This window comes from Salmo salar, chromosome 25, assembly GCF_965601325.2.
Source record: "Salmo salar chromosome 25, fSalSal1, whole genome shotgun sequence".
NCBI lineage: Eukaryota > Metazoa > Chordata > Actinopteri > Salmoniformes > Salmonidae > Salmo > Salmo salar.
In genome coordinates this window covers 46,720,904-46,745,222 of record NC_138315.1, presented here as the reverse complement: position 1 = coordinate 46,745,222, position 24,319 = coordinate 46,720,904, and the positions used below count along the sequence as shown (strand labels likewise).

General features: G+C 46.3%; 1 protein-coding gene across 1 annotated transcript in view; it reads left to right on the top strand.

The window, feature by feature from the left end:
* Nucleotides 1-24,319, top strand: part of LOC106586853 (glucose-6-phosphate exchanger SLC37A1) — a 37,908-nt gene that overhangs the window by 3,226 nt on the left and 10,363 nt on the right. The window contains exons 3-13 of the mRNA XM_082969187.1: nt 10,195-10,276; nt 17,633-17,732; nt 17,989-18,067; nt 18,346-18,481; nt 18,612-18,688; nt 18,964-18,976; nt 19,928-20,081; nt 20,230-20,285; nt 20,830-20,904; nt 20,996-21,097; nt 23,911-24,001. Coding sequence (XP_082825313.1) covers nt 10,195-10,276; nt 17,633-17,732; nt 17,989-18,067; nt 18,346-18,481; nt 18,612-18,688; nt 18,964-18,976; nt 19,928-20,081; nt 20,230-20,285; nt 20,830-20,904; nt 20,996-21,097; nt 23,911-24,001 — 965 coding nt within the window. The remainder of the gene's footprint in view (nt 1-10,194; nt 10,277-17,632; nt 17,733-17,988; nt 18,068-18,345; nt 18,482-18,611; nt 18,689-18,963; nt 18,977-19,927; nt 20,082-20,229; nt 20,286-20,829; nt 20,905-20,995; nt 21,098-23,910; nt 24,002-24,319) is intronic.

Sequence of the window (24,319 nt, the reverse complement as noted above, 5' to 3'; positions counted from 1 at the left end):
GGATACATAGCCCATCATTCTATTGGCTTGTGCTACTCTGTTTATGGGGATTAGTCTCTGCGGGGTCTTGCTCACACTTGGACTTAGTTGTAAATCGTTGATGACTTATATCAGGGCTCAAGCCATACCGTGTGTGTGTGTGTGTGTGTGTGAGACCCTGTGTGTACATATGGCTGTGCTAGTGTTGGTGTACTGTATGTGCCTTGTCTTGCGCCTGTTTCTGCTGCCCGTATCAATTTTATATTTAGTCCAATATAATTATGTGTGGGAGACAGGGAATTGGCCGAGCCACAGAGAGAGAGCGAGCACTGTGCTAACAACAGACGTCCCATGGATCATGTAGCGCAGGGCTTACAGCTGTAAATGGTAGGTACGCACCATCTATGTGGCATTGGTCCAGCATACTTGCAGGCAGGTTAATGATTACTGAACAGCTTCTACCCCCAAGCCGTAAGACTGTTAAATAGTTAACCAAATAGCTACACAGACTATCTGTATTGACCCTTTATACACAAACTGTCTCGACTCATCACACACTGCTGCTACAGTTTATTATCTATCCTGTTGCCTAGTCACTTTATCCCTAGTTATATGCACATTGTCTCAGTACTGGTACCCCGTGTATATAACCTAGTTATCATTACTCAGTACTGGTACCCCGTGTATATAACCAAGTTATCATTACTCAGTACTGGTACCCCGTGTATATAGCCTAGTTATCATTACTCAGTACTGGTACCCCGTGTATATAGCCTAGTTATCATTACTCAGTACTGGTACCCCGTGTATATAACCAAGTTATCATTACTCAGTACTGGTACCCTGTGTATATAGCCTAGTTATCATTGACTCAGTACTGGTACCCTGTGTATATAGCCTAGTTATCATTACTCAGTACTGGTACCCCGTGTATATAGCCTAGTTATCATTACTCAGTACTGGTACCCCGTGTATATAACCTAGTTATCATTACTCAGTACTGGTACCCCGTGTATATAACCTAGTTATCATTACTCAGTACTGGTACCCCGTGTATATAACCTAGTTATCATTACTCAGTACTGGTACCCCGTGTATATAGCCTAGTTATCATTACTCAGTACTGGTACCCCGTGTATATAACCTAGTTATCATTACTCAGTACTGGTACCCTGTGTATATAGCCTAGTTATCATTACTCAGTACTGGTACCCCGTGTATATAACCTAGTTATCATTACTCAGTACTGGTACCCCGTGTATATAACCTAGTTATCATTACTCAGTACTGGTACCCCGTGTATATAACCTAGTTATCATTACTCAGTACTGGTACCCCGTGTATATAACCAAGTTATCATTACTCAGTACTGGTACCCCGTGTATATAGTCTAGTTATCATTACTCAGTACTGGTACCCCGTGTATATAACCTAGTTATCATTACTCAGTACTGGTACCCCGTGTATATAACCTAGTTATCATTACTCAGTACTGGTACCCTGTGTATATAGCCTAGTTATCATTACTCAGTACTGGTACCCCGTGTATATAACCTAGTTATCATTACTCAGTACTGGTACCCCGTGTATATAACCAAGTTATCATTACTCAGTACTGGTACCCCGTGTATATAACCAAGTTATCATTACTCAGTACTGGTACCCCGTGTATATAACCTAGTTATCATTACTCAGTACTGGTACCCCGTGTATATAGCCTAGTTATCATTACTCAGTACTGGTACCCTGTGTATATAGCCTAGTTATCATTACTCAGTACTGGTACCCCGTGTATATAACCAAGTTATCATTACTCAGTACTGGTACCCCGTGTATATAACCTAGTTATCATTACTCAGTACTGGTACCCCGTGTATATAGTCAAGTTATCAAGTTGTGTATTTATTACGTGTTATTACTTTTCTATTATTTCTCTATTTTCTTTCTCTCTTCATTGTTGGGAAGGACCTGTCAGTAAGCATTTCACTGTTAGTCTACACCTGTTGTTTAGGAAGCATTTCACTGTTAGTCCACACCTGTTGTTTAGGAAGCATTTCACTGTTAGTCTACACCTGTTGTTTAGGAAGCATTTCACTGTTAGTCTACACCTGTTGTTTAGGAAGCATTTCACTGTTAGTCTACACCTGTTGTTTAGGAATCATTTCACTGTTAGTCTACACCTGTTGTTTAGGAAGCATTTCACTGTTAGTCTACACCTGTTGTTTAGGAAGCATTTCACTGTTAGTCCACACCTGTTGTTTAGGAAGCATTTCACTGTTAGTCTACACCTGTTGTTTAGGAAGCATTTCACTGTTAGTCTGCATCTGTTGTTTAGGAAGCATTTCACTGTTAGTCCACACCTGTTGTTTAGGAAGCATTTCACTGTTAGTCTACACCTGTTGTTTAGGAAGCATTTCACTGTTAGTCTACACCTGTTGTTTAGGAAGCATTTCACTGTTAGTCCACACCTGTTGTTTAGGAAGCATTTCACTGTTAGTCCACACCTGTTGTTTAGGAAGCTTTTCACTGTTAGTCTGCATCTGTTGTTTAGGAAGCATTTCACTGTTAGTCTACACCTGTTGTTTAGGAAGCATTTCACTGTTAGTCCACACCTGTTGTTTAGGAAGCATTTCACTGTTAGTCTGCATCTGTTGTTTAGGAAGCATTTCACTGTTAGTCTACACCTGTTGTTTAGGAAGCATTTCACTGTTAGTCCACACCTGTTGTTTAGGAAGCATTTCACTGTTAGTCTACACCTGTTGTTTAGGAAGCATTTCACTGTTAGTCTACACCTGTTGTTTAGGAAGCATTTCACTGTTAGTCCACACCTGTTGTTTAGGAAGCATTTCACTGTTAGTCTACACCTGTTGTTTAGGAAGCATTTCACTGTTAGTCTACACCTGTTGTTTAGGAAGCATTTCACTGTTAGTCTACACCTGTTGTTTAGGAAGCATTTCACTGTTAGTCTACACCTGTTGTTTAGGAAGCATTTCACTGTTAGTCTACACCTGTTGTTTAGGAAGCATTTCACTGTTAGTCCACACCTGTTGTTTAGGAAGCATTTCACTGTTAGTCCGCACCTGTAGTTTAGGAAGCATTTCACTGTTAGTCTGCATCTGTTGTTTAGGAAGCATTTCACTGTTAGTCTACACCTGTTGTTTAGGAAGCATTTCACTGTTAGTCTACACCTGTTGTTTAGGAAGCATTTCACTGTTAGTCTACACCTGTTGTTTAGGAAGCATTTCACTGTTAGTCCACACCTGTTGTTTAGGAAGCATTTCACTGTTAGTCTTCACCTGTTGTTTAGGAAGCATTTCACTGTTAGTCTACACCTGTTGTTTAGGAAGCATTTCACTGTTAGTCTACACCTGTTGTTTAGGAAGCATTTCACTGTTAGTCTACACCTGTTGTTTAGGAAGCATTTCAATGTTAGTCTACACCTGTTGTTTAGGAAGCATTTCACTGTTAGTCTACACCTGTTGTTTAGGAAGCATTTCACTGTTAGTCTGCATCTGTTGTTTGTGAAGCATGTCAGGCCTTCTGTTATCAGTAGAAAGGTCAAAGGTCAAACTGAAAAAGAGTGGTAAACCAAGTTGTTAACCTGTATCTTTATAGGGGTATTACACTTTGAAGTATTTCTTTGAACTCTACCACATCTGCTAGTTATTCCGTGTGAGTGACAGTGGCATGCTGGCTGTAGCCAGTCTCTGTCTGGTGTCCTCAGAGCTGTGGAGCTGGGATAGTGGTGGTGTTCTGTGTTGTCACAGAGCCACTGACGTGTTTTACACTAAATTACTGCTGACAGGGAAGACACTGCCAGTGTCCTAACTGTCTTATTTCTGTCCTGCCTTGGGAGAGAACACAACCCCCTTTCCACTAGACACACACACACACACACACACACACACACACATGCTGCCCAGCTATTGTGAGTATACATAGGCAATCAGGGATTCTTCCCTCTGACTGCTTTCGTTCCCTTAGCAACTGGTCTCTAGGGCTGGTTTATGGTGGTGTGACTTTATGATGTCCAGACTGCCATAAGTGTCTGTTTTAGTTTATCAGGGGAAGACCCACGTCTGGGTGGCTGTGTTTGGCTAGGTCAGGGGAAGACCCACGTCAGGGTGGCTGTGTTTGGCTAGGTCAGGGGAAGACCCACGTCTGGGTGGCTGTGTTTGTCTAGGTCAGGGGAAGACCCACGTCTGGGTGGCTGTGTTTGGCTAGGTCAGGGGAAGACCCACGTCTGGGTGGCTGTGTTTGGCTAGGTCAGGGGAAGACCCACGTCTGGGTGGCTGTGTTTGGCTAGGTCAGGGGAAGATCCATGTCGTGGGTGGCTGTGTTTGGCTAGGTCAGGGGAAGACCCACGTCTGGGTGGCTGTGTTTGGCTAGGTCAGGGGAAGACCCACGTCTGGGTGGCTGTGTTTGTCAGGGGAAGACACACGTCAGGGTGGCTGTGTTTGGCTAGGTCAGGGGAAGACCCACGTCGTGGGTGGCTGTGTTTGGCTAGGTCAGGGGAAGACCCACGTCTGGGTTGCTGTGTTTGGCTAGGTCAGGGGAAGACCCACGTCGTGGGTGGCTGTGTTTGGCTAGGTCAGGGGGAGACCCATGTCAGGGTGGCTGTGTTTGGCTAGGTCAGGGGGAGACCCATGTCGTGGGTGGCTGTGTTTGGCTAGGTCAGGGGAAGATCCACGTCAGGGTGGCTGTGTTTGGCTAGGTCAGGGGAAGACCCACGTCAGGGTCTGTCGAACTCGACTTGTTTGCCCTTTGTACAAGTCCACCAGGAAATAACTGATGATGAGTGGAAGATCTACAGGAACAGGACTTAATGGTTTTTATTATACTCACCGGCTCGCGCTGGGTTTATTATACTCACCGGCTCGCGCTGGGTTTATTATACTCACCGGCTCGCGCTGGGTTTATTATACTCACCAGTGATGCGTGTTAATGTCGGGATCTTGACAAACTTAGCAGTGAGTGATGACCATGAAAACACGCCAGACTGGTTATACAGTTGAAGTCAGAAGTTTACATACACTTAGGTTGGAGTCATTAAAACTCGTTTTTCAACCACTCCATAAATGTCTTGTTAACAAACTATAGTTTTGGCAAGTCGGTTAGGACATCTTCTTTGTGCATGACACAAGTATTTTTTTCCAACAATTGTTTACAGGCAGATTATTTCACTGTTTCACAATTCCAGTGGGTGGGTCAGAAGTTTACATACACTAAGTTGACTGTGCTTTTAAAAAGCTTGGAAAATTTCAGAAAATTATGTCATGGCTTTAGAAGCTTCTGATAGGCTAATTGACATAATTTGAGTCAATTGGAGGTGTACCTGTGGATGTATTTCAAGGCCTACCTTCAAACTCAGTGCCTCTTTGCTTGACATCATGGGAAAATCAAAAGAAATCAGCCAAGACCTCAAAAATAAAATTGTAGACCTCCACAAGTCTGGTTCATACTTGGGAGCAATTTCCAAATGCCTGAAGGTACCACGTTCATCTGTACAAACAATAGTACGCAAGTATAAACACCATGGGACCACGCAGCCATCATACCGCTCAGGAAGGAGACGCGTTCTGTCTCCTAGAGATGAATGTACTTTGGTGCGAAAAGTGCAAATCAATCCCAGAATAACAGCAAAGGACCTTGTGAAGATGCTGGAGGAAACGGGTACAAAAGTATCTATATCCACAGTAAAACGAGTCCTATATCGACAACCTGAAGGGCCGCTCAACAAGGAAGAAGCCACTGCTCTAAAACCGCCGTAAAAAAGCCGGACTACAGTTTGCAACTGCACATGGGGACAAAGATCGTACTTTTTGGAGAAATGTCCTCTGGTCTGGATGAAACAAAAATTGAACTATTTGGCCATAATGACCATCGTTTTGTTTGGAGTAAAAAGGCGCTTGCAAGCCGAAGAACACCATCCCAACCGTGAAGCACGGGGGTGGCAGCATCATGTTGTGAGTTGCTTTGCTGCAGGAGGGACTGGTGCACTTCACAAAATAGATGGCATCATGAGGTAGGAAAATTATGTAGATATATATTGAAGCAACATCTCAAGACATCAGTCAGGAAGTTAAAGCTTGGTCGCAAATGGGTCTTCCAAATGGACAATGACCCCAAGCTTACTTACAAAGTTGTGGCAAAATGGTTTAAGGACTACAAAGTCAAGGTATTGGAGTGGCCATCACAAAGCCCTGACCTCAATACCATTGAAAATTTGTGGGCAGAACTGAAAAAGCGTGTGTGAGCAAGGAGGCCTACAAACCTGACTCAGTTACACCAGCTCTGTCAGGAGGAATGGGCCAAAATTCACCCAACTTATTGTGGGAAGCTTGTGGAAGGCTACCCAAAACGTTTGACCGAAGTTAAACAATTTAAAGGCAATTCTACCAAATACTAATTAAGAGTATGTAAACTTCTGATCCACTGGGAATGTGATGAAAGAAATAAAAGCTGAAATAAATCATTCTCTCTACTGTTACTGACATTTCACATTCTTAAAATAAAGTGATCCTAACTGACCTAAGACAGGGAATATATACTAGGATTAAATGTCAGGAATTGTGAAACTGAGTTTAAATGTATTTGGCTAAGGTGTATGTAAACTTCCGACTTCAACTGTAGCTACTGTGTTCAACATGTATATTATTATTCTGGTTTTATCTAGCTCTATTTGAGATATTTGACCTTGGCTTGCTAGCATCTAGGTAATCAATCCTCTGATGACATCTGCAATGTTGTGGACGATAACCATCTGACTTTGTGTTTGTTAACTTGCATGAGCTGCATTTGAAGTTGCATGTGATCCACTGATGGGTCAACAAAGAGCTTTCTGATGAAGAACTGTGTGCACAACTTTTCATGACGCTGACGGACAATGGGTATACAGTGCATTTAGAAAGTATTTAGACCCCTTGACTTTTTCCACATTTTGTTACGTTACATCCTTATTCTAAAATTATTTAAATTGTTTTTTTCCCCCTCATCAACCTACACACAATACCACATAATGACTAAGCAAAAACTGTTTTTTGAGATTTTTTTTGCAAATGTATAAAATAAAATAAAAAACTGAAATATCACATTTGCTATGTATTCAGACCCTTTACTCTGTACTTGTTGAAGCACCATTGGCAGCTAATACAGCCTTGAGTCTTCTTGGGGATGACGCAACAACCTTGGCAAACCTGTATTTGGGGAGTTTCTCCCATTTTTCTCTGCTGATCCTCTCAAGCTCAGTCAGGTTGGATGGGGAGTGTCGCTGCACAGCTATTTTCAGGTCTCTCCAGAGATGTTTGATCGAATTTAAAAAAAAAAAGGCTAACGTAACAAAATGTGGAAAAAGGGAAGGGGTCTGAATACTTTCCAAATGCACTGTATATCTGACCCTGTATCAGTGGATGAATGTACCTACAGGGAGACTACTCCTCCTCCTCCTCCCTTCCAGTCCCTAACTGTTGTCCCCCTGTAGGTACAGAACCTCCAGTCCTTTACTGTTGTCCCCCTGTAGGTACAGAACCTCCAGTCCTTTACTGTTGTCCCCCTGTAGGTACAGAACCTCCAGTCCTTTACTGTTGTCTCCCTGTGTTGTCTTCCTGTAGGTACAGAGCCTCCAGTCCTTTACTGTTGTCTTCCTGTAGGTACAGAGCCTCCAGTCCTTTACTGTTGTCTCCCTGTAGCTACAGAACCTCCAGTCCTTTACTGTTGTCTCCCTGTGTTGTCTCCCTGTAGCTACAGAACCTCCAGTCCTTTACTGTTGCCCCCTGTGTTGTCTCCCTGTAGCTACAGAACCTCCAGTCCCTTACTGTTGTCTCCCTGTAGCTACAGAACCTCCAGTCCCTTACTGTTGTCTCCCTGTGTTGTCTCCCTGTAGCTACAGAACCTCCAGTCCTTTACTGTTGTCTCCCTGTGTTGTCTCCCTGTAGGTACAGAACCTCCAGTCCTTTACTGTTGTCTCCCTGTAGCTACAGAACCTCCAGTCCTTTACTGTTGTCTCCCTGTAGGTACAGAACCTCCAGTCCTTTACTGTTGTCTCCCTGTGTTGTCTCCCTGTAGCTACAGAACCTCCAGTCCTTTACTGTTGTCTCCCTGTGTTGTCTCCCTGTAGGTACAGAACCTCCAGTCCTTTACTGTTGTCTCCCTGTAGCTACAGAACCTCCAGTCCTTTACTGTTGTCTCCCTGTAGCTACAGAACCTCCAGTCCTTTACTGTTGTCTCCCTGTAGCTACAGAACCTCCAGTCCTTTACTGTTGTCTCCCTGTAGCTACAGAACCTCCAGTCCTTTACTGTTGTCTCCCTGTAGCTACAGAACCTCCAGTCCTTTACTGTTGTCTCCCTGTAGCTACAGAACCTCCAGTCCTTTACTGTTGTCTCCCTGTAGGTACAGAACCTCCAGTCCTTTACTGTTGTCTCCCTGTGTTGTCTCCCTGTAGGTACAGAACCTCCAGTCCCTTACTGTTGTCTTCCTGTAGGTACAGAACCTCCAGTCCCTTACTGTTGTCTCCCTGTAGGTACAGAACCTCCAGTCCCTTACTGTTGTCTCCCTGTAGGTACAGAACCTCCAGTCCTTTACTGTTGTCTTCCTGTAGGTACAGAACCTCCAGTCCCTTACTGTTGTCTTCCTGTAGGTACAGAACCTCCAGTCCCTTACTGTTGTCTCCCTGTAGGTACAGAACCTCCAGTCCCTTACTGTTGTCTCCCTGTAGGTACAGAACCTCCAGTCCTTTACTGTTGTCTCCCTGTGTTGTCTCCCTGTAGCTACAGAACCTCCAGTCCCTTACTGTTGTCTCCCTGTAGGTACAGAACCTCCAGTCCCTAACTGTTGTCTCCCTGTAGGTACAGAACCTCCAGTCCTTTACTGTTGTCTCCCTGTGTTGTCTCCCTGTAGCTACAGAACCTCCAGTCCTTTACTGTTGTCTTCCTGTAGGTACAGAACCTCCAGTCCTTTACTGTTGTCTCCCTGTAGCTACAGAACCTCCAGTCCCTTACTGTTGTCTCCCTGTGTTGTCTCCCTGTAGCTACATAACCTCCAGTCCTTTACTGTTGTCTCCTGTAGGTACAGAACCTCCAGTCCTTTACTGATGCCCCCTGTGTTGTCTCCCTGTAGCTACAGAACCTCCAGTCCCTTACTGTTGTCTCCCTGTAGGTACAGAACCTCCAGTCCCTAACTGTTGTCTCCCTGTAGCTACAGAACCTCCAGTCCTTTACTGATGCTCCCTGTGTTGTCTCCCTGTAGCTACAGAACCTCCAGTCCTTTACTGATGCTCCCTGTGTTGTCTCCCTGTAGCTACAGAACCTCCAGTCCTTTACTGTTGTCTCCCTGTGTTGTCTCCCTGTAGGTACAGAACCTCCAGTCCTTTACTGATGCTCCCTGTGTTGTCTCCCTGTAGGTACAGAACCTCCAGTCCTTTACTGATGCTCCCTGTGTTGTCTCCCTGTAGGTACAGAACCTCCAGTCCTTTACTGATGCTCCCTGTGTTGTCTCCCTGTAGCTACAGAACCTCCAGTCCTTTACTGATGCTCCCTGTGTTGTCTCCCTGTAGGTACAGAACCTCCAGTCCTTTACTGATGCTCCCTGTGTTGTCTCCCTGTAGGTACAGAACCTCCAGTCCTTTACTGTTGTCTCCCTGTGTTGTCTCCCTGTAGGTACAGAACCTCCAGTCCTTTACTGATGCTCCCTGTGTTGTCTCCCTGTAGGTACAGAACCTCCAGTCCTTTACTGATGCTCCCTGTGTTGTCTCCCTGTAGCTACAGAACCTCCAGTCCTTTACTGATGCTCCCTGTGTTGTCTCCCTGTAGCTACAGAACCTCCAGTCCTTTACTGATGCTCCCTGTGTTGTCTCCCTGTAGGTACAGAACCTCCAGTCCTTTACTGATGCTCCCTGTGTTGTCTCCCTGTAGGTACAGAACCTCCAGTCCTTTACTGATGCTCCCTGTGTTGTCTCCCTGTAGCTACAGAACCTCCAGTCCTTTACTGATGCTCCCTGTGTTGTCTCCCTGTAGGTACAGAACCTCCAGTCCTTTACTGATGCTCCCTGTGTTGTCTCCCTGTAGCTACAGAACCTCCAGTCCTTTACTGATGCTCCCTGTGTTGTCTCCCTGTAGGTACAGAACCTCCAGTCCTTTACTGATGCTCCCTGTGTTGTCTCCCTGTAGGTACAGAACCTCCAGTCCTTTACTGATGCTCCCTGTGTTGTCTCCCTGTAGGTACAGAGCCTTCACCTTTGGACTCACCTTCCTGCTGTACACCAGCTTCCACCTGTCCAGAAAACCCATCAGCATTGTCAAGGTAACACACACAGACACTGATGTATCCTATAGGGAATTCACTGTACTACACTGGCATGTTGCATAAACAGAGACTTACTCACTATACACTCGTCTCCACACACTATATATATTTACATTACATTACATTACATTTAAGTCATTTAGCAGACGCTCTTATCCAGAGCGACTTACAAATTGGTGCATTCACCTTATGATATCCAGTGGAACAACCACTTACAATAGTGCATCTAAATCTTTTAAGGGGGGGGGGGGGGGGTTAGAAGGATTACTTTATCCTATCCTAGGTATTCCTTAAAGAGGTGGGGTTTCAGGTGTCTCCGGAAGGTGGTGATTGACTCCGCTGTCCTGGCATCGTGAGGGAGCTTGTTCCACCATTGGGGTGCCAGAGCAGCGAACAGTTTTGACTGGGCTGAGCGGGAACTGTGCTTCCTCAGAGGAAGGGGGGCCAGCAGGCCAGAGGTGGATGAACGCAGTGCCCTTGTTTGGGTGTAGGGCCTGATCAGAGCCTGAAGGTATGGAGGTGCCGTTCCCTTCACAGCTCCGTAGGCAATCACCATGGTCTTGTAGCGGATGCGAGCATCAACTGGAAGCCAGTGGAGAGAGCGGAGGAGCGGGGTGACGTGAGAGAACTTGGGAAGGTTGAACACCAGACGGGCTGCGGCGTTCTGGATGAGTTGTAGGGGTTTAATGGCACAGGCAGGGAGCCCAGCCAACAGCGAGTTGCAGTAATCCAGACGGGAGATGACAAGTGGCTGGATTAGGACCTGCGCCGCTTCCTGTGTGATGCAGGGTCGTACTCTGCGAATGTTGTAGAGCATGAACCTACAGGATCGGGTCACAGCCTTGATGTTAGTGGAGAACAACAGGGTGTTGTCCAGGATCACGCCAAGGTTCTTAGCACTCTGGGAGGAGGACACAATGGAGTTGTCAACCGTGATGGTGAGATCATGGAACGGGCAGTCCTTCCCCGGGAGGAAGAGCAGCTCCGTCTTGCCGAGGTTCAGCTTGAGGTGGTGATCCGTCATCCACACTGATATGTCTGACAGACATGCAGAGATGCGATTCGCCGCCTGGTTATCAGAAGGGGAAAGGAGAAGATTAATTGTGTGTCGTCTGCATAGCAATGATAGGAGAGACCATGTGAGGATATGACAGAGCCAAGTGACTTGGTGTATAGCGAGAATAGAAGAGGGCCTAGAACAGAGCCCTGGGGGACACCAGTGGTGAGAGCGCATGGTGCGGAGACAGATTCTCGCCACGCCACCTGGTAGGAGCGACCTGTCAGGTAGGACGCAATCCAAGCGTGGGCCGCGCCGGAGATGCCCAACTCGGAGAGGGTGGAGAGGAGGATCTGATGGTTCACAGTATCAAAGGCAGCAGATAGGTCTAGAAGGATGAGAGCAGAGGAGAGAGAGTTAGCTTTAGCAGTGCGGAGAGCCTCCGTGACACAGAGAAGAGCAGTCTCAGTTGAATGCCCAGTCTTGAAACCTGACTGATTAGGATCAAGAAGGTCATTCTGAGAGAGATAGCAGGAGAGCTGGCCAAGGACGGCACGTTCAAGAGTTTTGGAGAGAAAAGAAAGAAGGGATACTGGTCTGTAGTTGTTGACATCGGAGGGATCGAGTGTAGGTTTTTTTCAGAAGGGGTGCAACTCTCGCTCTCTTGAAGACGGAAGGGACGTAGCCAGCGGTCAAGGATGAGTTGATGAGCGAGGTGAGGTAGGGGAGAAGGTCTCCGGAAATGGTCTGGAGAAGAGAGGAGGGGATAGGGTCAAGTGGGCAGGTTGTTGGGCGGCCGGCCGTCACAAGACGCGAGATTTCATCTGGAGAGAGAGGGGAGAAAGAGGTCAAAGCACAGGGTAGGGCAGTGTGAGCAGGACCAGCGGTGTCGTTTGACTTAGAAAAAGGGGATCGGATATCGTCAACCTTCTTTTCAAAATGGTTGACGAAGTCATCCGCAGAGAGGGAGGAGGGGGGGGAGGGGGAGGAGGATTCAGGAGGGAGGAGAAGGTAGCAAAGAGCTTCCTAGAGCTAGAGGCAGATGCTTGGAATTTAGAGTGGTAGAAAGTGGCTTTAGCAGCAGAGACAGAAGAGGAGAATGTAGAGAGGAGGGAGTGAAAGGATGCCAGGTCCGCAGGGAGGCGAGTTTTCCTCCATTTCCGCTCGGCTGCCCGGAGCCCTGTTCTGTGAGCTCGTAGTGAGTCGTCGAGCCACGGAGCAGGAGGGGAGGACCGAGCCGGGCCTGGAGGATAGGGGACAGAGAAAATCAAAGGATGCAGAAAGGGAGGAGAGGAGGGTTGAGGAGGCAGAATCAGGAGATAGGTTGGAGAAGGTTTGAGCAGAGGGAAGAGATGATAGGATGGAAGAGGAGAGAGTAGCGGGAGAGAGAGAGCGAAGGTTGGGGCGGCGCAATACCATCCGAGTAGGGGCAGAGTGAGAAGTGTTGGATGAGAGCAAGAGGGAAAAGGATACAAGGTAGTGGTCGGAGATTTGGAGGGGAGTTGCAATGAGATTAGTGGAAGAACAGCATCTAGTAAAGATGAGGTCAAACGTATTGCCTGCCTTGTGAGTAGGGGGGGAAGGTGAGAGGGTGAGGTCAAAAGAGGAGAAGAGTGGAAAGAAGGAGGCAGAGAGGAATGAGTCAAAGGTAGACGTGGGGAGGTTAAAGTCACCCAGAACTGTGAGAGGTGAGCCATCTTCAGGAAAGGAACTTATCAAGGCGTCAAGCTCATTGATGAACTCTCCAAGGGAACCTGGAGGGCGATAAATGATAAGGATGTTAAGCTTGAAAGGGCTGGTAACTGTGACAGCATGGAATTCAAATGAGGAGATAGACAGATGGGTCAGGGGAGAAAGAGAGAATGTCCACTTGGGAGAGATGAGGATTCCAGTGCCACCACCCCGCTGGCTCGATGCTCTAGGGGTATGCGAGAACACGTGGGCAGACGAAGAGAGAGCAGTAGGAGTAGCAGTGTTATCTGTGGTAATCCATGTTTCCGTCAGCGCCAGGAAGTCTATGGACTGGAGGGTAGCATAGGCTGAGATGAACTCAGCCCTGTTGGCTGCAGACCGGCAGTTCCAGAGGCTGCCGGAGACCTGGAACTCCACGTGGGTCGTGCGCGCTGGGACCACCAGGTTAGAGTGGCAGCGGCCACGCGGTGTGAAGCGTTTGTATGGCCTGTGCAGAGAGGAGAGAACAGGGATAGACAGACACATAGTTGACAAGCTACAGAAGTGTTGTTTCTTGTATTATTGTCTCTTGTGTCTTTAGAGAACTGTTTCACTTTGATATCCTTTTTTCTTCTGTCCTGATTTTCTCTTTCTTTTCTTCTGTTAACTAGATATTCTTTGTTGTTCTTCGTTAGCTAGCTAGCTTCTTCCAAAAGAGTCCCTAGCAACTGCTTAGCAACTGGTAAACAATTCAGCTAGCTAAGATAACTACAATTTTATGAAAAATTGTTATTTTTCAAAAGCCTATCTTCTTTGTTTGTTGCTTGTTTTTTCTCCTCTTCAGTCTTGCAGTTTTCTTTTGCTTTTTTCCAATGTACTTCACTCTAAAAACCATGTAAATTTCAATATTTGTAGGAGCTCAGTAGTTAATAGACCAATAAGAAATAGAGTTCCAAACCACTCATATATACATGTTATCAGCGCAGGTGGTACTGTAACCTGGTCAGCATGACCTCACAGTGGTTCAGCCTGCAACTCTAACCTGGTCAGCATGACCTCACAGTGGTTCAGCCTGCTACTGTAACCTGGTCAGCATGACCTCACAGTGGTTCAGCCTGCAACTCTAACCTGGTCAGCATGACCTCAGTGGTTCAGCCTGCTACTATAACCTGGTCAGCATGACCTCACAGTGGTTCAGCCTGCTACTGTAACCTGGTCAGCATGACCTCACAGTGGTTCAGCCTGCTACTGTAACCTGGTCAGCATGACCTCACAGTGGTTCAGCCTGCTACTCTAACCTGGTCAGCATGACCTCACAGTGGTTCAGCCTGCTACTGTAACCTGGTCAGCATGACCTCTATGTGGTTCAGCCTGCAACTCTAACCTGGTCAGCATGAACTCTATGTGGTTCAGCCTGCTACTCTAACCTGGTCAGCATGACCTCACAGTGGTTCAGCCTGCTACTGTAACCTGGTCAGCATGACCTCTATGTGGTTCAGCCTGCAACTCTAACCTGGTCAGCATGAACTCTATGTGGTTCAGCCTGCAACTCTAACCTGGTCAGCATGACCTCTATGTGGTTCAGCCTGCTACTGTAACCTGGTCAGCATGACCTCACAGTGGTTCAGCCTGCAACTCTATTCTGGTCAGCATGACCTCTATGTGGTTCAGCCTGCAACTCTAACCTGGTCAGCATGACCTCACAGTGGTTCAGCCTGCTACTGTAACCTGGTCAGCATGACCTCACAGTGGTTCAGCCTGCAACTCTAACCTGGTCAGCATGAACTCTATGTGGTTCAGCCTGCTACTCTAACCTGGTCAGCATGACCTCACAGTGGTTCAGCCTGCTACTGTAACCTGGTCAGCATGACCTCTATGTGGTTCAGCCTGCAACTCTAACCTGGTCAGCATGAACTCTATGTGGTTCAGCCTGCAACTCTAACCTGGTCAGCATGACCTCTATGTGGTTCAGCCTGCTACTGTAACCTGGTCAGCATGACCTCACAGTGGTTCAGCCTGCAACTCTATTCTGGTCAGCATGACCTCAGTGGTTCAGCCTGCTACTATAACCTGGTCAGCATGACCTCACAGTGGTTCAGCCTGCTACTGTAACCTGGTCAGCATGACCTCACAGTGGTTCAGCCTGCTACTGTAACCTGGTCAGCATGACCTCACAGTGGTTCAGCCTGCTACTCTAACCTGGTCAGCATGACCTCACAGTGGTTCAGCCTGCTACTGTAACCTGGTCAGCATGACCTCTATGTGGTTCAGCCTGCAACTCTAACCTGGTCAGCATGAACTCTATGTGGTTCAGCCTGCTACTCTAACCTGGTCAGCATGACCTCACAGTGGTTCAGCCTGCTACTGTAACCTGGTCAGCATGACCTCTATGTGGTTCAGCCTGCAACTCTAACCTGGTCAGCATGAACTCTATGTGGTTCAGCCTGCAACTCTAACCTGGTCAGCATGACCTCACAGTGGTTCAGCCTGCTACTGTAACCTGGTCAGCATGACCTCACAGTGGTTCAGCCTGCTACTCTAACCTGGTCAGCATGACCTCTATGTGGTTCAGCCTGCTACTGTAACCTGGTCAGCATGACCTCACAGTGGTTCAGCCTGCAACTCTAATCTGGTCAGCATGACCTCTATGTGGTTCAGCCTACAACTCTAACCTGGTCAGCATGACCTCTATGTGGTTCAGCCTGCTACTTTAACCTGGTCAGCATGACCTCTCAGTGGTTCAGCCTGCTACTCTAACCTGGTCAGCATGACCTCACAGTGGTTCAGCCTGCTACTCTAACCTGGTCAGCATGACCTCTATGTGGTTCAGCCTGCTACTCTAACCTGGTCAGCATGACCTCTGTGGTTCAGCCTGCTACTGTAACCTGGTCAGCATGACCTCTATGTGGTTCAGCCTGCTACTGTAACCTGGTCAGCATGACCTCTATGTGGTTCAGCCTGCTACTCTAACCTGGTCAGCATGACCTCTATGTGGTTCAGCCTGCTACTATAACCTGGTCAGCATGACCTCACAGTGGTTCAGCCTGATACTGTAACCTGGTCAGCATGACCTCTATGTGGTTCAGCCTGCTACTGTAACCTGGTCAGCATGACCTCTATGTGGTTCAGCCTGCTACTCTAACCTGGTCAGCATGACCTCTATGTGGTTCAGCCTGCTACTCTAACCTGGTCAGCATGACCTCTATGTGGTTCAGCCTGCTACTCTAACCTGGTCAGCATGACCTCACAGTGGTTCAGCCTGCTACTATAACCTGGTCAGCATGACCTCACAGTGGTTCAGCCTGCTACTCTAACCTGGTCAGCATGACCTCTATGTGGTTCAGCCTGCTACTGTAACCTGGTCAGCATGACCTCACAGTGGTTCAGCCTGCTACTGTAACCTGGTCAGCATGACCTCTATGTGGTTCAGCCTGCTACTGTAACCTGGTCAGCATGACCTCTATGTGGTTCAGCCTGCTACTGTAACCTGGTCAGCATGACCTCTATGTGGTTCAGCCTGCTACTTTAGCTGCTCCAGAATGACAAGCAATGCAGAGGCAGGGCATTAACCTTTTTTTGGGTGGTTTGAGCCCCGTACAAATGACCTGGACTAACCTGTAGCCCCGCACATTGACTCGGTACCAGTACCCCCTATATATAGCCTCGTTATTTTATTCTTGTGTTACTTTTTAATTGATTTCTTACTTAATTTCTTTAGTAAATATTTTCTGAACTACATTGTTGGTTAAGGGCTTGTAAGTAAGCATTTCAGGGTAAGGTTGTATTCGGCGCATATGACAAATACAATTTGATCTGAATGCTAATTGGATGAAAGCTGTGGTATATCAGGTCGTATACCACTGGTATGAAATAGGAAAAAATATGCTAGTAACCAGGTTATAATAGCAATAAGGCACCGCGGGGCTTTGTGGTATATGGCAAATTTACCACGGCTGTTTTCAGGCACTCCATGATGCGTGGTACGTTACAGTAGCCCTTAGCCGTGGTATATTAGCCATATACCACAAACCCCTGAGATGCATATTGCTTAATTATACCATGGCATTGTTGAATACTCCTTTCTGATTGGCTTCAAGGGCATTCTAGAGTGTGCATTATTTCCCTATAAGGCACCGTATATTTACATGGTACAATTCAATGGCTATAGTTCATTCTTAGATGTTCTGTTTGAGCTGCGTTAGTCAAACATGATTGGCATTGTTGAATTCGATTTTCATAATAGCAAGCTAGGACTGATGTTTGGTTCGCTAAACTAGCAAGTTTGTTAGGTTACCAAGGCAACTACTGTCACTATCCAGTAAACTTGCTAGCTACTTCAGTGGATGTTGAACACACTTCTTCTACCTGCAAATGAACCCAGTTCTAGTGGTAAATGTGTTAAATTATAGCCTTGGTATAAAAGGGATAATCAACTCGGGGCTCTATGCTGTTCTCTGGAAGATAATGCATCTCTGCCAGCGCGTTGTGGACCACACCTTCCACATCGTTCATTATTTTCCAGAGAACGCATCGACCATTGTTTACTTTGGAACTATAGCATGGCTGCAAGCTGCTTGACATTGGGATGAATGTATGACAACATGTATGCTGTAGCAGGTGTTCTTTTTCATGATGAGGGTAATGAATATGCATGTTTTCTCATGGAGATCATACTTGCTCCACAGAGTGAGCTGCATAAGAACTGCTCAGCTCTCCATGAGCTCTCCACAGCAGGTAGCAGGCAGCTGCCGAGCCTCCACACAGACTGCAGCTGGAAACCCTTTGGTGAGAACCCACTCAACCCTTGTTCTCTTTCTCTGCCTGACACACTTTCTCTGATGACACTCTTCTTCTCAATCCCTCTTACACCAATTCCCATTCCCTCCCACCTATTCCACCTACCTACCTTCCCTACACGTGTTACTATTCACACATTTTTGTTGATCCTCCCATAACCAAATCCAGGGGTCAGTATTCAGATAAGTGGCCCTTGGTTGAATTGATGTTATTCTTATGTCAAAACTATTTTCACCATTTCTAGATAAAAGCAACTATAAACAGCTGCTGGGAGCCATGGATTACTCCTTCCTCTGTGCCTACGCTGTGGGAATGTACCTCAGGTAAGGCTTCAACTAGGCTGTCCATGTAACCTGACCAGGGGAAATCTCTGGCTGTGTTATTTGCTAGAAAGGTCCTGGAGTTGATCCTGGACAGGTCAGGTGATTAGGAAAACCCACCAATATCTAACTGCTATTTTAACTTGAGCAAGAGTGTCAACGCTGAAGATCTGAGTTGGTGACAGTTTGTATTCTATAAGAGGCCTAGTGATGTTAAGTCCTGAACCTGGGAGGAGATTGTGTCTATTCCTATGATTGTGTCATCATTGTGCGTCCTGCAGTGGCATCATCGGCGAGCGCCTGCCTATCCGTCTGTACCTGACGTTCGGCATGCTGATGAGTGGCCTCTTCACCTGTCTGTTTGGTCTGGGCCGCATCTACAACATCCACAACCTCAGCTTCTATATATTTGTCCAGGTGAGTCAAACGCATACATAGAATGGAGAGATCAGAGGACAACTATTCTGTATGTTTTTTTTCTAGCTGCTCTCGTTGCTCCCAAGTCTTAACATAACATACTCCTCTGTGTGTTTCTCCGCTGCCTCAGGTGGCCAATGGCTTGGTTCAGACTACTGGCTGGCCCAGTGTGGTCACGTGCATCAGCAACTGGTTTGGGAAGGGAAGGTAAGCTGTAAGATGTGGTGGTGTTGTTATTATTCTGATGATTCCTCTATAGTTCAGATACATTGAAGTTACAATAGGATTTTAACTATGTTAACTGGTGTTCCCTACAGGAGGGATCTGATCAGAACACTATCCTAACCCTGTTTTAACTGGTGTTCCCTACAGGAGGGATCTGATCAGAACACTATCCTAACCCTGTTTTAACTGGTGTTCCCTACAGGAGGGATCTGATCAGAACACTATCCTAACCCTGTTTTAACTGGTGTTCCCTACAGGAGGGGTCTGATCAGAACACTATCCTAACCCTGTGTTAACTGGTGTTCCCTACAGGAGGGGTCTGATCAGAACACTATCCTAACCCTGTGTTAACTGGTGTTCCCTACAGGAGGGATCTGATCAGAACACTATCCTAACCCTGTTTTAACTGGTGTTCCCTACAGGAGGGATCTGATCAGAACACTATCCTAACCCTGTTTTAACTGGTGTTCCCTACAGGAGGGATCTGATCAGAACACTATCCTAACCCTGTTTTAACTGGTGTTCCCTACAGGAGGGGTCTGATCAGAACACTATCCTAACCCTGTGTTAACTGGTGTTCCCTACAGGAGGGGTCTGATCAGAACACTATCCTAACCCTGTTTTAACTGGTGTTCCCTACAGGAGGGATCTGATCAGAACACTATCCTAACCCTGTTTTAACTGGTGTTCCCTACAGGAGGGATCTGATCAGAACACTATCCTAACCCTGTTTTAACTGGTGTTCCCTACAGGAGGGATCTGATCAGAACACTATCCTAACCCTGTTTTAACTGGTGTTCCCTACAGGAGGGGTCTGATCAGAACACTATCCTAACCCTGTTTTAACTGGTGTTCCCTACAGGAGGGGTCTGATCAGAACACTATCCTAACCCTGTTTTAACTGGTGTTCCCTACAGGAGGGATCTGATCAGAACACTATCCTAACCCTGTTTTAACTGGTGTTCCCTACAGGAGGGGTCTGATCAGAACACTATCCTAACCCTGTTTTAACTGGGTCCCCGGGGGGTCTGCGCCTACCACCCGCGGCCCACGGGGGTCTGATCAGAACACTATCCTAACCCTGTTTTAACTGGTGTTCCCTACAGGAGGGATCTGATCAGAACACTATCCTAACCCTGTTTTAACGGGCCCACGGGGGGTCGCGCCTCCCCCGTTCGGGCCCTACAGGAGGGGCGTCGCCTCCCCCGACTGGGCCCACGGTGGGGCATATGGAACTCCCATACCTCAGTGGGCAACATCCTGGGCTCTTTGATTGCAGGTTACTGGGTCTCCTCCAACTGGGGCCTGTCCTTCATCGTTCCCGGCCTCGTCATCGCTGCCATGGGCGTCGTCTGCTTCCTCTTCCTCATCGAACGTGAGTACTGCTCTGTGACTGGTTGTAGGAAGATTGGAAGAGACTTTCTTCCCGTTGACCTCAGAGAAGTTTCCATGCATGATTTATGTGATGGTAAAACTTTTGCATGCTGACATTCACATCTAATCTGACCTGGTTGTGTCTGCAGATCCAAATGATTTGAGAAGCGTCCATGATGTACAGAACCCTGCTTCCAGCAACACTGTGAGTACTCATCATGTCTCTCTGGGTCTGCCAAAGCATCTCTTCTTAGTATAGACATAATATGGGGACGACATTTCAGAGGTATGAATCTCAGACAGACAAAGCCCCCTTGTTTTTGTTCTATGCCGAGTGTAAGTGCCATTTTGGAAATGTGTTGTGGACTTGTTTGTTTGTTTTGTGAGCCATGAGTGGTTTCATTGTGCGTAGCCCACGTCTTCAGAATTTGCCTGAATAGCATCGTTTCCATAACAACTGTCTCCCACTTTATCCCACTGATAGCAGTAGACTACCTGAGTGTCACACATCAAAAAATAATTGTTTACAATGTGGGTGGATTCATTGTAAAAGCTTTATTTAAGGTTATTCTTGATTGACAGGTGATGTTTTCATTCTCCCACACTACTTTGAACTGCGTTACAGATGTTTATATTGGTGGCTGCTGGAACACTATATCTTGATGGTGAAAACTGAATGTAGCTTCATATGGACTCTGTAACATGATGGTAAATGGTGTTGCACTTGGTTTTGTTTTCTCATGTAAAAGCTGACCAATAGCTGGAAAGGAGTGAATGGACATAACCAGCTCTATCATTCGTACAAACAAGGAGGCAAATCTCAGGTGTGTGTCTGTTTTTATCTGAGTTTGTCTGTGTTTTATGTTAGTGTCTGTATCTTAGATCTGTGTTATTAACCCTTGGTCTCCCTCTCAGAACTGGGACACAGAGCTGCTGCTCCCTGTACAGCAGGTGGTGGTGGTGAAGAGCGAATTGGAGCCCTCGGCCATCAGCTTCATGGGAGCGCTACGCATACCGGTCAGTCACCTGAGCTCTCACACCACCCATATCACACACACACACACACACACACACACACACACACACACACACACACACACACACACACACACACACACACACACACACACACACACACACACACACACACACACACACACACACACACACACACACACACACACACACACACACACACACTTATGGATTGATATCCTTGTGGGGACCAAATAATTGATTCCCATCCAAAATCCTATTTTCCTTCACCTTAAACTTAACCCTAAAACTACACCTAAACCTAACCTTAACCCTAAACCCCTAACCCTAAAACTACACCTAACCCTTAACCCTAGCACTAACCCTAACTCCTAACACTAAACCTACCCCTATCCCCTCACTCCTTACTGCTCACTCCTAACCCCTCACTCCTAACCCCTCACATAACTGTGCAGCCGTATTCATCGACCTGGCCAAGGCTTTCGACTCTGTCAATCACCACATTCTTATTGGCAGACTCGACAACCTTGGTTTCTCAAATGACTGCCTCGCCTGGTTCACCAACTACTTCTCAGACAGAGTTCAGTGTGTCAAATCAGAGGGCCTGTTGTCCGGACCTCTGGCAGTCTCTATGGGGGTGCCACAGGGTTCAATTCTCGGGCCAACTCTTTTCTCTGTATACATCAATGATGTTGCTCTTGCTGCTGGTGATTCTCTGATCCACCTCTACGCAGACGACACCATTCTGTATACTTCTAGCCCTTCTTTGGACACTGTGTTAACTAACCTCCAGATGAGCTTCAATGCCATAAAACTCTCCTTCTGTGGCCTCTAACTGCTCTTAAACGCAAGTAAAACTAAATGCATGCTCTTCAATCGATCGCTGCCCGCACCTGCCCGCTTGTCCAGCATCACTACTCTGGACGGTTCTGACTTAGAATACGTGGACAACTACAAATACCTGGGTGTCTGGTTAGACTGTAAACTCTCCTTCCAGACTCACATTAAGCATCTCCAATCCAAAATTAATTCTAGAATCGGCTTCCTATATCGCAACAAAGCCTCCTTCACTCATGCTGCCAAACATACCCTCATAGAACTGACTATCCTACCGATCCTCGACTTCGGTGATGTCATCTATAAAATAGCCTTCAACACTCTACTCAACAAATTGGATGCAGTCTATCACAGTGCCATCCGTTTTGTCACCAAAGCCCCATACACTACCCACCATTGCGACCTGTACGCTCTCGTTGGTTGGCCCTCGCTTCATACTCATGGGGCGGCAGGGTAGCCTAGTGGTTAGAGCGTTGGACTAGTTGCAATATCGAATCCCCGAGCTGACAAGGTACAAATCTATCGTTCTGCCCCTGAACAAGGCAGTTAACCCACTGTTCCTAGGCTGTCATTGAAAATAAGAATTTGTTCTTAACTGACTTGCCTAGTTAAATAAAGGTCAAAAAATTATAAAAATACTCGTCGCCAAACCCACTTTATCTACAGGTTATCTACAGGTTATCTACAAGTCTCTGCTAGGTAAAGCCCCGCCTTATCTCAGCTCACTGGTCACCATAGCAGCACCCACTCGTAGCATGTCCTCCAGCAGGTATATCTCTCTGGTCACCCCCAAAGCCAATTCCTCCTTTAGCCGTCTCTCCTTCCAGTTCTCTGCTGCCAATGACTGGAACGAACTGCAAAAATCTCTGAAGCTGGAGACTCATATCTCCCTCACTAGCTTTAAGCACCAGCTGTCAGAGCAGTTCACAGATCACTGCACCTGTACATAGCCCATCTGTAAATAGCACAAACAACTACCTCATCCCCTACTGTATTTATTTATTTTTCTTGCTCCTTTGCACCCCAGTATCTCTACTTGCACATTCATCTTCTGCACATCTACCATTCCAGTGTTTAATTGCTATATTGTAATTATTTCGCCACTATGGCCTATTTATTGCCTTAACTCCCTTATCTTACCTCATTTGCACTCACTGTATATAGACTTTTTGTTTTCTTTTGTTCTACTGTATTATTGACTGTATGTTTTGTTTATTCCATGTTTAACTCTGTGTTGTTGTATGTTGTCGAACTGCTGTGCTTTATCTTGGCCAGGTCGCAGTTGTAAATGAGAACTTGTTCTCGACTAGCCTACCTGGTTAAATAAAGGTGAAATAAAATAACCCCTACACTAACCTAAGCCTAACTGTAACATTAAAGCCTAAAATAGCATTTTTACTTGTTGGGAAATGTTGCTGTTCCCTACATGTCAGAATTGTCCTTGTTTTACTATCCTTATGAAGACTTCTGGTACCCACAAGGAGAGTTAAACAAAAAGTCTGCTGAGGGGAGGAGGGCTCATAATAATGACTGGAACGGAGCAAATGGAAACCGTTCCACTTGTTCTGCTCCAGCCATTACCACGAGTCCTCCCCATTTAAGGTGCCACCAACCTCCTGTGCTGTTCCCCAAAGCCAGGGTGTCAAGCTCATTTCCTGGAGGGCTTGTATCGGCTGGTTTTTGTTCTTTTCTTTCAATTCAAGTCCAATTTAAGACCTACACAACCAGGTGACGGGAGTTCCTAACTAATCAATGACCTTAATTGATAAAGTCAAGTACAAGGGGCAGCGGAACCCTGCCGACACTCTGCCCTCCAGAACTGGATTTTGGCACACGTGCCCTAGGCTCTTAAATAGATCAAAAAGAATTGCATAGGTACTGTATAAGCAACTGGGGAAAACGCTGGCCCTAAACATAAACCAAGTACCTTTTCTATTCTAGACAAATGTATAGCTTTTATTTGTTGACGGTATGCTTCTCTCTCTTTCTCCATCCAGGGAGTGATCGAGTTCTCTCTGTGTTTGCTGTTTGCCAAGCTGGTCAGCTACACTTTCCTCTTCTGGTTACCGCTCTACATCACGAAAGCAGGTATGTGCCAGTGGTGGAAAAAGGACTCAATTGTCATACTTGAGTAAAAGTAAACATACCTTAACAGAAAAATGGCTCAAGTAAAAGTGAAAGTCTCCCAGTAAAATACTATTTGAGTAAAAGTATCTGGTTTCAAATGTACTTAAGGTCAGTGGTAAAAAAAAGTACTCAATCGTCATACCTGAGTAAAAGTACAAAGTAAAAGTAAATGCTATACATCAAATTCCTTATATTAAGCAAACCAGACGGCAAGCTTTTCTCATTATTTTTAATTAGGGACAGACAGGGGCACACTCCAACACTCAGACGTCATTTACA